Source organism: Culex pipiens, chromosome 3 (assembly GCF_016801865.2).
Source record: "Culex pipiens pallens isolate TS chromosome 3, TS_CPP_V2, whole genome shotgun sequence".
Lineage (NCBI taxonomy): Eukaryota > Metazoa > Arthropoda > Insecta > Diptera > Culicidae > Culex > Culex pipiens.
This window is the reverse complement of record NC_068939.1, coordinates 174,287,034-174,301,422: the sequence shown is the minus strand read 5'-3', so window position 1 is coordinate 174,301,422 and position 14,389 is coordinate 174,287,034. Positions and strand designations below refer to the sequence as shown.

The window sequence follows — 14,389 nt, the reverse complement described above, 5'->3', positions numbered from 1 at the left end:
CACCATTTTTTTTTTGAGTGTAGTCCTTATCCATGCCAACAACTTTGCCAAAGACACCAAATCGATCAAAAAATTCCTTCAAAAGATACAGAATTTTCATTTGAATTTTTATATATTATTTTTGTATGGACAGCTGCCAAATTTTTTTGGAAAATTATATGGACAAACTAATGATGCAAAATGGCTTCTTTGGGCATACCGAAGGCACCAAAAAAGTTTCAGCCGAATAAAAAGTACAAAAATTAAAATTGAAGAAAGTAAAAAGAGATTTCGTAGAGAATTGCTCAGATGTAAAATTGTTCTTTCGGTTAATAAAATAAACTGAATTGAACTGATTTTGAAACATAAGTTTTAAGGTAATCAGTTCTCCTGAAAAAACTTACTTAATCCACCTATGTGGTTGGTGCCTTCTTCACTTATAACAAAGGGTGATAAGATGGGTTAGGACACACATTTCCTCTAGTTTTTCTTGAAAACCTCAATAAAAAAGTACACAAATATCACTTAAGAGATCAAAACTCGAGACAGGGTTGCCAGATCTTCAATGTTTTGGAATCGTTTGAAAGGTTTTTAGATTATCTAGTTTAAATATATTTAAGAGAGATCCGGCTTCGAAAAAGTACATAAATATTACTTAAGTGGCCATAACTTGAGACAGAGTTGCCAGATTCTCAATGTTTTGAACTGGTTGGAAATATTTTTCGATTATCTTACCAACGATGTATAACATGATGGTATTTGAGTCGATTTTCGGCCACTGATCTAATATCCGGATAAATACAAAAACACATTTTTAAACATAACTTTTGAACTACTTATCGAAACTTTATAAAAATCAAAAGGTACGTATGGGACCTTGACCCAAATCGAATGCAACTGGTTTGACCAAAATCGGTTCAGCCAGTGCTGAGAAAACTTGGTGAGAATTTTGGTCACATAATCCACACACATACATGAATGTGGGTGTACGAGCTTTCTGAGAAAAGTTCATTTTTAGAGTAGGATTATAGCACCGACCAACAACATTTCTTCGCAGGCTCAACTCGAGGGGAAGCATGAAGTTTAGGCTCCCCAGAAACAGGAGCATTTTGGAATTTCAAAAATATTCGGACTGGGCCGAATGGTTTTTCTCCAAAGTTTGTACGGAGAATTAGTGCTGTTCGCTACTCCCACATATTGCATGCAATTTATGGATTGTATGCGACAGCGACGAACCGCCCTTATTCTCCATACAAACTTTGGAGGAAAACCATTCGGCCCTGTCTAATTATTTTTGAACAATTCAAAGTGCAGGTAATTCAGGGGACCTCAAATGTTTATGCTTCCCCTCGAGTTGAGCTTGCTTAGTCATTTTTGTCAATTTTTGTAGGCCAGTGTAGCCTTACCACAGTGAGAAAGGCAAAAAGAATTGAGTCATCTGTTTTATCCTTTTTACTGTGCCATATTTGGATATTTTTGATTGGTTTCGGATAGAAAAAAAAAACAGAACAACAAAAATATTTTTCCAAATTTCAAGCTTTTGAGTGCTCTACAAACTTTCTTTCTTTAAAAATATTTTAAATCATGTTTTGAGCAACTACCTAAACATTGGGAATGTTTTTAACCTTGCGTGAAATTGTGGAATTATCCTTCCTTTCCAATTTGTTAACATAATTTAACGTTGTCTTATACATGGCATAGCTAATCTTTTTCTGTATACCTATTCAAGATTTATAAATAGGTCGATACAAGCTAACAAAAAATATGGAGAAGATGATGTTAAGTATTGCCCAATCCTTTATTGAAAAACTTCTATAAATTACGACAAACATTTTAACTGATAATCAAATTTTTCAGAACACATTTCAAAAGGTCTAAAGTTTTTTAAAGGCTCAAATAAAAATTGATCAAATGTAAAATAAAAATGTTGCACCAACTTGTGCACCAATCATTCTCAAACAATAATCAAGTCACGCCACTGCTCGATGCCTTTGCGTTCTGCGCGCTGCTGCAGCTTGGCCTATGTTTTTATGATTACTTGATATGATTTCCAGTAGGCAGCAGGGCATTAACAGCAGGCTGCGGTTATAGTTTGTATAGTAGGTCCCTTCCGTTGCCTTCTGCCTCTGTCTTGCGCTCTTTTTCCTCTTTCGTTTTATTATGATGAACCGGCAGTTGTTTTGGTTCCTCTCTTTTTCGCCTGTTTACGTTCGTGGCGCAGGACAGCTGGAATCGCGCGTCGCACATTATATGGCAGGGTTGGCGGATTTTGGGAATCGAATTGATTGTCAGGAATATTTTAAATAAAAAATCACTTGGAATTCTTTTGTTGACAAGCCGAAGTACTCTTCTATTTTGAAGATTTATTTAATTTTGAAGCTCAAATCAAAATTACTGGCAACACTGCCCTGATCCCGATCCAAACTACATGTGCACGTTTAGGGACCACGCGGCGGCATATGTTTTCGAAGTTTCGTTGTTCCTCCTCGTATCCGCATCGTCCGCATATGCCAGGCTCTTTGTGTGTTGCAGCTATTTCCATCTGCATCGTCCGAAAAAGGGTCCGCCGACGACTTGGCAGGTTCGTCCCGGACCGATCATTTCAGGTAGTGCCGTTCGCGAGATAACACGTGCATTTAGCGTTCGTGCACCGAAGTGATCATGTGAACAGTTTGAGTTGAGTCGAGTGTTGAACAGAGCTAAATTCCCAAAAAAAAAGACATTCAAAGTGAGTGTTGTTGCAAACCATGCCAAAAACCGTTCCAAAGAGTTCCAACGATGACCACCAGTACCGGAACCTCGCAAGTGTCCCACGGGGAGGTGGCACGTTGAACGCCAAGCGTAAGCACAGTGAGCTGGAACCAAATGGCGAAGCGTCGGAGACTTCGCGTAAGCGACCAAATTGTATCGAACCGTCAGACCAAAGACCGAACCGGAGAGTGACCCCAAGCGGTGACCAAAGACCGGCAGCGCCCGTCAGACCTCCCGCAGTCAACGAAGGTGCCGACGAAGACCGTGCCAGGTCCAACTACCTGGTGGAGGCCCTTCGCCGTATCCAGGAGCTGCAGGACGAGATCGAGTTTCTGGAGAACGACCCGTACGCGGAGGATGCCGACTCGGAGGACGAGTCCGACGAGTACTACGGCCAGGACCACGCCGGGGCGTCCGTAATCGTTGGACATCAGGCGGAGGCGCTGGGATTTGCCGTGTGTGCTCGCGAGACCATGGCCTTCCTGGAGCGTGAGGGAGTGCCGCGGGATGCACCGATGATGGTGAATCTGCGGGCACGACTCATCGGCGAGCGGAATTAGAGGGGTGGAGTTTCCTTGTAGCAGTTAGCATAGATTGCTACTTGGGTTGAAGTCTAGTCATGGAATTAGTGCTAAGAAAATTGAGTACCTGTGAAGGTCGTGAGTCTTTGCAGCGAAAGTCTAGTCAGAACCGTTTAGCTTTGTAAGGAACCAAAGTTTTGAATATCTAAGCCAAATAATACACTTAAGAAACTTTCAACAAGTGTTACATGACTGATTGAGAAATTCCTTGTACACAGCAACCAGGGTTATTACGGACAGCGCGGATTGCGCGGATGGCGCGTTTCGCGCGGATAGCGCGGATTCGGCGCGGATTTCCTGGCTAAATTTGCTCAGGTGCAGATTTCGCGCGGATGGCAATTTTGATTTAAAAAAAATTAACTTTCAAGTTATAAAAAAAAAAATATCATCAGGAATTACGATAATTTATTTTTTTAGTGCAAAAACATCGATTTCTTGAAAGTTGATACTGAAACAACATTGATTTTTTTTCCGAAAATGTTTGTTTGTCATTTCTAAATAAGAAAAGTCGAAATAATCTTCAAGAAGAGATTATTTTTGAACAGCATTTGGCTTTCTGCCTTAAATTTTAGATTGGATTAAACCCGCAGAAAGATTTTTTTCTAAATTTAAAAATTTTTGAGGAAAAAAATTAAAAAATCAAAATTTTCAAAAATGAATGCTCCATCATTCAAAATTCAAAGTTTCCGAAATTCGAAAATTCAAAACGTTTTTAATATTTATAGTTGTATAATCCAACAATTGGAAAATTTAGATTTTTCATTATCCAAAAGTAAAACTCGAAATTCAAGCTCCAAAAATGCAAGAATTCAGATAATTTTAAACTCAAAGAACAAATCTCAAAATTTTCAAAAATCAAAACAAAATAAAAACAATCAATAGAACAAAAACTCATAAAATTTAGTTCTTAAATTTTTAAATTCTTAAATTCTCAAACTCTGGACCTTGAAGAAAAAAAACTGCAGAATTCTTAAATGCTTCAATTTTTGTCACCATCATAGATTACAGAAAATGTGACAACTTAGGAGCATTTTTGAAGTCATATTTTAGGTTAGAGAAATTTTGAGAAGAAAATAATACACATTTTGTGTATCGATTTTTCTGAATGACAATTTAGCGAGTATCATCGAGTACTAACTGCATGTAAATTATCAAATCCGTAGATTTTGAATTTTTAATATTTATTTTTTTCAATTTATTGATTTTGTAATATTTTTTTAATTTTTGAATTTAAATTATATTTGTTTTGTATATTTAAATTTCAAAATGTGATTTTATTTTTTTGCCAAATTTATAGTTATGACTTTTCCCTCTGGTTTACTTCATCCTAGCAAAAATAAATTTGTTCTTATAATTTTGGGCGTTTCAAAATTCTGGTTTCTGAGATTCGGCCAAATGAGGCAATTCTGGATTTAAAATTGTATTTACTGAACACAACATAATTTTAACGTTTGTGATTTTTGCGTTCTTTCCGACGGAGCCCTTAAACATAAAACGAGTTCATTTTTTGTTCGCAAATACTTTCTTTGTTAATTCATAAAAAATGAAATTGTTATGAAACTCTGTTGTATGTTTGTCGTGCAAAATTATTGTTCCTAATATGGCGCGGACTTCGCGCGGATTGGGTTTTGGGACGGCGTGGATTTGGCGCGGATTTCTTTTCGACTTCTCCGTATCAACCCTGAACAACTCAAAATCACGCAAAACTTATGGGAAATTTCATGACTATACTTTTAAAAGTAAATATTTGATTACCTGTAAGAAAACTGTAATACTGTTTAACTCTAAGCAAATGTTACAATTTTACAAAGTTACAAATGTTTCGTAATTTTTAAAATGAATAAGTTTGTCGTACGTCCTAAATTAAATTTATCAAAAGAGATATATTGAAAGACTTTTTTAACAGTTTAATTGAAATAACAGTTTTTTTTTTCAAAAGATGTCGTACCGGACCATCTGGGGTGAATCGGGACTACAGTCTGAATAGGACAGCACTTGAAAGCTTGAAATTTGTAAATCGATACACTAATTGTGTTAATCTAGGTCTGTTCTATCCTAAACCTATCAAAAAATATACAAATATTATGCAGGCTAAACAGCTATCCTTATTCACCCCAGATGACTGTACCGTCTTTCCATCACGAGATATCGAAAAGTTGACAATTCACAGCACAGTGTTACTGATGGCAAAAATTATTAAGTGAGAACACGTCTCCCAGTTTAAACGTCAATTGTTTTTAATGAGTCTCCTTTTTCAATGAAAAACGAAGTGTTTCTGCATAATATTTTAGAGAAATTTCGGTTTTATGTTTTTTTTCGAATTTTGATTATATTGTGACTAGGTCTGATCAGTTCAAAATGATTATAAAAGTTCTAAAATACTTTTACTAGTTAGAAGTTTCCAGAAAAGTGGTTTATGGAATGTCCATTTTTAACAGTAATTTGCAAATGCTATAAGCAAAGTCAGACCAATCCCGGAGCTTTATGGCACACTTTGAAGTGCTTCAAAAGATCATGTTTAACGCAAATGCGAGCAATTTTTGGATTTTTATTGTATTTTGGACCTCGAACTTCAATGCCCTTTTTACACCAATTTATATTTGGCATGAGTTCATCTCATGTAAAGACAAACAAACGCTGAAAGTTTCATTCAAATTGGAGCACCTCGATAAGCTCTAGAACAGTGGTGTTTAGCCGGCTAAAACTCGCGGGCCAATTTGGCAATTTTCCGTAGCATCGCGGGCCGCATGTGTAACACACACATTATTCAAATTATTGAAACTTGTAAAATTGTATTAGTTTGAAAGTAGAATTATCATATAATTACTTTTTGTTCGAATTTTTCAATTAATTTTCAAATGATATCAAATGTTTTCCTATTTTCGAATTTCCGCAAAATACTAATACTTCTACATCAATCCCTTTTTATGCTATTTCCTGTTTGAAAAAGGAAGTTTTCATTCATTAAATTTTAAGCTTTTTGGAAAGTTAAAAAGATTACCACCTATTCGATAGATTTTATGACTTTTTCATCGCATTTTATGTTTTCCTTATTTTCAATAAAAGATTAGAAAACATGAACACAGTAAAATTTTAAATAAATAGAATTTAATCTTCAAATAGGTACTTTTCCTTTATTTATTTTTTGTTCAGGTAATAAAATTGAACATAAAAATGTTTCATGCTTCATTCTTTTTGAACTCAATATTTCTATGAAGTTTAATGTCAAGCAAATATAAGTATTACAGAAATGTCTTTGAATTTATTGGATCAGTGCAGTGATTCAAGCAATGTTTCAAAACCATGCTTTGTTATAATCATTAAAAAAATGTTATTTTAAATTAAATATAACAGAAAAATGATTAACTGAGTTTTAAATGATCTCCATTTTTGTGGTATTAATAAAAAGGTCCTGCTGTTTTAGCATTTGCGTTTAAAATAATACAAAACGCAAATTAATTTCATCTCTGAAAGACAATAATAATTTTCAAAGTGAAATTGGACGAAAATTTCAAATAGGTCGAGTTTTTTCGCTTAATAAATCATACGTCAGATTTCTTTTTTAAATTTTTATTTCGCTTCCTTTTTTGGTTTTTATGAAAATAATTTCTCAAAATGAAGTATTTTAAGAGAATTCTTATTTTTTTCGTTTTATCAGAGATCATATAGAATTTTCCCTTGACCTATAATGCTCGAATTTGGTCCAGATTTGATGATTTGATTTAAATTTATTTTTTACAAATTAGCAGGAAGATCCCAAGTGGTCCAAAGCGTTCAACCTGATGTTAAGAACTGTTGGACATTTTTCCGATATTAACGTCATTTTAAGTATCGTGGTTTTCAAATAAATTTTCCTCAATACACAACTATATTTAGAACATAAATTTATGCAAATTAAATGTATGTTTAATTTTTATACATTCAACTCCTAGAACTTCAAATGTTTCTTACATCTTTCTGAAAATGAGATAAGGGTTATTTGAAAGCTGCAAAAACCTTATAAATATTGTAGATATTTAAATTGAAATGTAATTTCCCATGTTTTGATAAAAGTTCATATTTTTTATCATTTTTCTTTGCAAAAGAAAACTTGTTCATCCTTTTTTTAGAGAACCTAACATGAACACTCCATAGTGGGCCGGATTTCATAATAATTTCAAAACCAGCGCGTGGGCCGCAGTTTGCTGACCACTGCTCTAGAACAATCCGAGTAAATTAAAAAAAAAACTGCCTTTTGAAGTGTTTACAGTATTTGGACAAGTACGTGTGTCAAACGCGTTCTGACCTGAAATCCCTTTGGTCAGTTCTCGCACTTACAGCAATTTTCCGATTGTGTCAAGCTAGCACGACAAGATTGAATAAGTTTCAATTTCAATCAACTTCATAAGAATAATTACAAAAAATGCACGGAGTTTTTTTCGATTTTAATTGAATATTTCAGGATTGAAATCGATTTTGGGGATTTGTGAAGGTCAAAAGGTGAGGCAATGCGAGCTGGCCCAAAATGCACGTGCGACGATGTGGCATGACAACGACGAGTGCTAACTTCTTTGGCGTAAAAAAAAAACAATAAAAATCTATAATTCTCGATAAATTGACAATAATCCAGGAATCCGAATAAAATCGACGCCCTAAGTGGTTGCTCCTAAATTTCACAAAAAATGTGCACGATAGCCAAAAGCTCTCGAAGCTCGCAAACAACCCCGAAAGAGAAAGTTCAATCAAGGACATCAATCCCATCGCGTTACATCTCGAACCGCTTGCGTCACCTAATCTCAATAAGAGTATATTCTTCTCCTTCAGCCCAATCAATAACGGTCAGCAGCGCTGTCATAATCAAATTTTTGATGGAATCGCAAAGTACACAATCCACTTTTCTTCGGACCGTGGCGAATGGCGCAAAATCTGTGTAGGTATGTGCCTTGTCTTTTCGGCAGGATTATGGGATTTGGTAACGTACACACCTCGATCATATTTTTTTTGGCGAAGGGCACGGAATCGTAAAATTGTGATCCGAGGCACGCTCTCCGGATAATGCTTGCTGGAGATGGTCTGTGCGAGCATTATCGAATTTGGCTTGGAAAACCTTTTTCGGTGAAAAAAATTGGTTTAACAGACAAATTGGAGACAATAGATTTATCATTACATTAAAGAGGTCTTTTGTATTGGATTTCTTGTTTTTCTTTCCCAGTCGCTTAACGTTTGATAAGAAACTAGTCCAAAATTGAGACCAGAAAACCTGGATATTAAGCAAAGTGTCTTCAATTATTGAAAAATATAGTCAAGTTTAAGATTGTCATGTGAATTTTGTATGCCAAACAACTTTTTCGATTGTATTGACTTAATTTTGCCAAACTAAAATTGAACAAGATTATGAGAATAAATGATCTACTCACACATTTTGGCTTCTGACAGCAATGAAAAATAAAGTAGTTAAAAAACAGCAGCATGAATTAATAAACGCATCACCAAAATTTGAAACAATTGATGTTACCTTGATTAAAAAATTTAGCTTGTTCATTTTCAATTTTCAACAACAAACACAGATCGTTAGTTTAATTATTGAAAGGGCTGATAAAACAGCGCCTTTTTTTGTTTCTTAATTACACATTTTGCTATTTCCAAAATCAGAAATTCAAATTAAAAGCTCTTGTTTTGCGAGCTTCCACCGAAATTCGCGGAATTCCTTCTATTGAAACAACGAGAGTGCGAGTTAATTAACGTTGCAAGCATTTCCTGTGCAATCATTGACATTGGTTCAACGGTTCTATGCGTTTTGCTGAATAGATGTAAAAAAGCGATGTGGGTTGAAAATACTAATGGGTTAGCTTCTGTTGTTTGGTAACACACTGATTGTGGCCATTTACTCCGCAATTCTTTTGAAATATTTTACCCTCTACTGCCAAATATTTTTTTCGAAATTTTTATTTTTCCCGTATTCAGCAGGTCATTTAGAGCACCTTTTGTTCTACGAAAAACTTTACTTCATTTGTATTATGTTTTCCTTGTATTATTTTTAGTATTTTAATTTGCATTTATCTTGTTTAATTTATGTTTGTTTTTGGTAGTATTTGGCCTATTCTACCACCTGATATAATTACATTTTGCCTATCTAATTTTTTCACGTTTTTACAGTCACTTTTTCAACTTTTTGCTTGTTTTTCACATTTTCTGCTATAGAATGGCACCATCATCATTTAAATTGTAGAAAAATGCGTAGAGGCATAGTCTGGGACACTACAAAAATTACTGCATACTTCTTTTTACCGAAATATAGGAAATGTTAGTAAAAAACACAGCCAAAGATTACCCATAAAAAATGCTGTTTTTGAAAACATTGGCAAAGTCCGTTCGAGAAATAAAAAAAGTTAAATTTTCAAAACTTTTTTTTCGTTATATCCCGATACCAATACCCATGTTAATAACTTAATTCATTCAAGTACACATTAGGTGGGGTACGCTTCATAAATTTAACTTTCAATTTGTTTCTAAGTTGTGTTACGTGAGGAAGGGAGATTGTCTTAAAGTTCCATATTTTGCACTACCCAATCCAACCAGATTTGCAAATGTTTGCAAATTGAGCACTTGCCACATTTTTTGATCTATTCGAAATAAATATTTTGAAAATTTTGGAATCAAAACTATTTTTTTAAAAAGGAGTATTATTAAGTATTTCGCAATTTTTTATGGTCAGTCATGACTCCAAAATTAAAAAAAATCAATGAGATCAGAATTTTTGTTTTGCCTGCTATTAGTGGCATTGTTAAGTGGGTAGCTTTGGATGAGACTTAGAAAACTTAATTTTTCCTTTTTATTTGTCTTTTATCCGCTGTATCTCAGCAATCAGAGGTCCAATTTTAAATGTTTCTTAGAAAAAATTATTTAGTTGAAGTTTGCTGAATTCTTTAATTTTTTATGGAGTTGGTCACTCAAAGACGTTATTTTCAAAGCTCGAATAACTCGAATAAACAATTTTTTGTTCGTGATTTCATTATCCGAAGTTCTATACAAACCATCGAATAATCGAAACTTCGGATAATCGAAACGTCGGATAATCGAGTCTGGACTGTCGTCGGATAAAAATGATGTCCGGATCAATCATGCGACCCATCGTTGGACGCGTAACAAAAGACCTTTCCAAGGAGTACAATAGATTGAAAATCTGCCAACTCCCGAGCAGACGGAAATAACTTGGGAAGGTCAGTTTTTGATATTGTGAGAAGATCGAAATATGTTATTGGGATGATCGGATTAGTTGTTAAAATAACAAAAATCAATAACAAAGATTTGTTCCAAGAATAACTTAAACTATTATTATGTTGTTATTGCAAAAACAAACCAATAACACAGAAGGAATCATGAAGGAATAACAAGATTTGTTATTTTGTGCGGAGAGGTGGAGCAGCATAATAACAAAAATTGTTATTGAACTGGTATGTCTCCATAACAAAAAAAGTTATTGTTTTGGTTTATTTGCCATTTCCCGAGCAGACGGAAATAACTTGGGAATAACATTTTTTGATATTTGAAAATACTAGGCCAATAACATTTTATGTTATTTATAACAAGATTTGTTATTCGTCGTTATGATTTTTTTGTTATTGGATTGTTATTGTAATAACAGACTAATAACATTTTTAGTTATTCTTCGAACAAATCTTTGTTATTATTTTTTGTTATTTTAACAACTAATCCGATCATCCCAATAACAGTTGGAGGTATTCTTCCATAACAAAAAATGTTATTCCAAAGTTGTTTTGGCTATCAACCAATATCAGACCAATAACAAATTTTGTTATGATAACATAATCTGTTATTAAACCCTTATGCAAAAATTGATTTTTCAAGAAGATTCCATAACACTTTCTGTTATTTTAACAGTATTTGTTATTGAAATGGCATGAATTTTGTTATTACCGTCTGCCCGGGTTTGCAAATAAACCTGCAGTTGCCATAACTCTTCGGGTCGGGTACCTTCAAGCGACTTTGAATCCATACTTTGAAGACAACTCCGACTCTGGATGCAGGATATGACGTCAACGCCGACTTCAGCTCTCCAAAAATACCCGACTTCACAGATTCCGACTCCAAGTAAAAGTTGCTGAAAATTAGCTGAATCCGATGCCGTCTCCGAGGTCTCACTCCAGCTCGAACTTCAACGTCAGCTCCGACTTCCTCGCTCTGTGAAAATAATAACAGTTTTTGTTATTCACATTTCAAAAATTCTCAATAAATAAATCAATTCCATTAGGGAATACAACACAATTAAAAAAAAAACAACTTTCAAAAATTAATTTTATCAGATTAATTTTAGCTTAAGGACCCCATTTCATGGTCAAATGAATGACCCTGATGAAATTGGTCAAAATTATCCCATAGTTCTAGCCAATTTAGCAAAGTCCATTAGGGGGTATATCAAAAAATTAAAAAAAATCAACTTTAAAATTTTCAACTTTTTAGAATAATTTTAGCTTAAGGACCCCATTTCATGGCCAAAATAATGGACAAAATTATACCAAAGATCCAAACATATTTAACAAAAGAAAAAATAATAACAGATTGTGTAATGGACACTTAAAAACTTTTCCATTTGTGCGATTTATGGTAATTTTATTTCTAAGTCAGAATACCAAACGAAAAACAAATCTTGTTATTAGGAGAGTTTTTGAAATGTTTCCTCTTATCAGCGTGTTTTAAAACATTTTCAGTATAATATCACTTCAATACCAAATCTTGTTATTTTATCAGAAACTTTTATTATTTTTACTTCTTGAAGTTGAAGTTCAGGATAAAATAAAAACACTTTTTGTTATTTTTACAGGATTTGTTATTGAAATATTATTAATTTTGTTATAACCGTCTGCCCGGGCTCTATAAAAAGTAAATTGATGTGTGGAAGGCACCAACTACCTTAAGGTCAACAATGTGAAATTTTTTAGTTAAAATTGAATATTGTCAAAATTTTAAAGAGTAATTTTGGATTGAAAAAATAATTCTACATTAAATACTGATATCAAACAAAAATTTAATGCTAGATTTCCATTTTTTCCGAAGATCAAAAGTTGCGGGGTTTTTTTTCCGTAAAAGAATAAAATATAAAATAAAACGGGTTTTGGTTAATAGATTTTTATGAAAATAAAACAATTCAATTTAAAAATCAGCAAAGATCCTCGTTAATCAATTCTTCCTCCAAATGATACATATTTTCGTATGTATACGAACTAGTTTTGTATTGACAGCTGCTACAATTGCATGGAGCCATGTATGGGCGAACGAATGACAAAAAAAGGATTTTTGATCGTACAGTCCAGACTCGATTAACCGAAGGCTTTGGCAAAATTTCACTTCGGTTAAGGCTGGCAGATTTTTATTTAAAGTTTCTGTCTCCCCTCCCCTTTCAAAGTTGGCCCGAATAATCAGGGGGTAAAAAAAATATTTTCTCAAAAAACTTCAAAATTTCAATGGAAATTAAAGTGCAATTAGCTTCAATCAATTCAAAATGCATTGCTCTGCGTTTAGAATAATTTTTAAGCATGTTTGGGTTGATTAAAAAGATTTGGTTACAATTAAAAATATGTTTACGATCGCAAAAAGATTGTTTTCGCTAAAATGTTTGTTTTCGTCAAATCTTACATTTTTTGAAATCTAATGATTGTAGAACAACTGAACAAATGTAAAATGCATTTTAAAACACTTTTTTGCAATTCCGTCGTAAAACTCCTTACTTTTTCTGTCATTCTCGAACGACGAAACAGCCTATTTTTCTCTACCGACAATAACAGAATCGAATAGTAACCCTTTTAAAATAAATGCTGAAAAGTTTTACTTTTACTCGAATTTAATGTTTAAAGTAAGAAAATAATAAAATATGATAATTTTTTTTTTGTTCGTGAATCGATTATCTGAAGTCCCATACAAACCTGCGGATGATCGAAAATTCGGATAATTGAGGCTTCGGATACTCGAGTCTGGGCTGTATGGCAGCATTCCACCAAGATTAAGCAAAAAAAAAAAAAAAATGCACGAAATTGGGCGATTTTGTAGAGAAATGCTCAAGAATATTTTTGTAAAGAAATTCGTGCCATAGAAATATGTCTGAAATTCCTTTTGTAAAAGTTTTGTTTCGACTCACGCAACCAGCGATTCGGTTTCATATGTAAAACTAGACCTATACCAAAATTTCTGGTTCACTTTAAAGTCATCACCTCTACTCGTCTCTAGTTGGAAGACAGCAAAGCTCAGGACCACCAGGACCTCTTGGTACTGGGTTTATAAACCATCCCATCCCTCTCTCTCTTTATTTGGCTCATGCTCAACGGTTGAAACGCCACGAACGACGAGTGCGATATCCGATCCTATCCTGAACCAGCAACCGTTATCCATTCAGGGTCGAAGAGAGCGAGCGAGGGTGACTCTGTTGTTAAGGTCGTCGGTTTGCGTATGGGGTTTCCCTCGCTTCCCGTGAACTTAGGGGAGGTTGCGTTTTCAACTATTTGGTTGGGTTTTTAAAAGTATAAATTATGTTCACTAAATCCAGGGTTGTAGTGTCGAGGACGGAGTAGGAGTCGGAGTCGGTGGAATTGATACATTTGAGGACCCGGATATCGTTAAATTCCGGAAAGTTGGAGTCGGAGTCGAAAAAGTCGTAGAATTCGGAGTTGACTAATTATTATAAACTTTGTATGGGAGTTGTTCTAAAAGTAAGAGTCAGAATCATAAGTAGTTAGAGTCTTTTGAAGAGCTGAAAAACTAGATATTCAAAAATAAAACGAGCTACGATCAACCCCCGCACTCCCCTACTTCCCAATATACCATCCCTTGCAGCTTTAAATCCTCCAAGTCTGCGTTAGTCACCCTCGTTCGTTCGTTGCTCGATTTACAGCATAATTTTTTCGTTGTTCCATTTCCCGTTTCCGTGCCACGACCGACCAGGACCATGTGTCAACAGTATGTTTCTACTCCCCCAGCAATCGTTCCTGGCCTGGCCGGGCATAGCTTATTAGAATTAAAAGATTGCTGGAACGAAAATTACAACAACAAAAATGTTGGCCCACAAAAGGGACGATGGAAACTCGTCT

The 14,389-nt window shown here is 34.4% G+C and overlaps 1 protein-coding gene across 1 annotated transcript; it reads left to right on the top strand.

Annotated features, from left to right (window-relative positions):
* The first annotated feature begins 2,492 nt into the window (after nt 1–2,492).
* Nucleotides 2,493–3,483, top strand: LOC120427920 (uncharacterized). The gene has a single exon (XM_039592859.2). It carries the CDS (start codon nt 2,727–2,729, stop codon nt 3,288–3,290), a length of 564 nt encoding a protein of 187 aa, XP_039448793.1. The 5' UTR covers nt 2,493–2,726; the 3' UTR covers nt 3,291–3,483.
* The last annotated feature ends 10,906 nt before the right edge of the window (nt 3,484–14,389 follow it).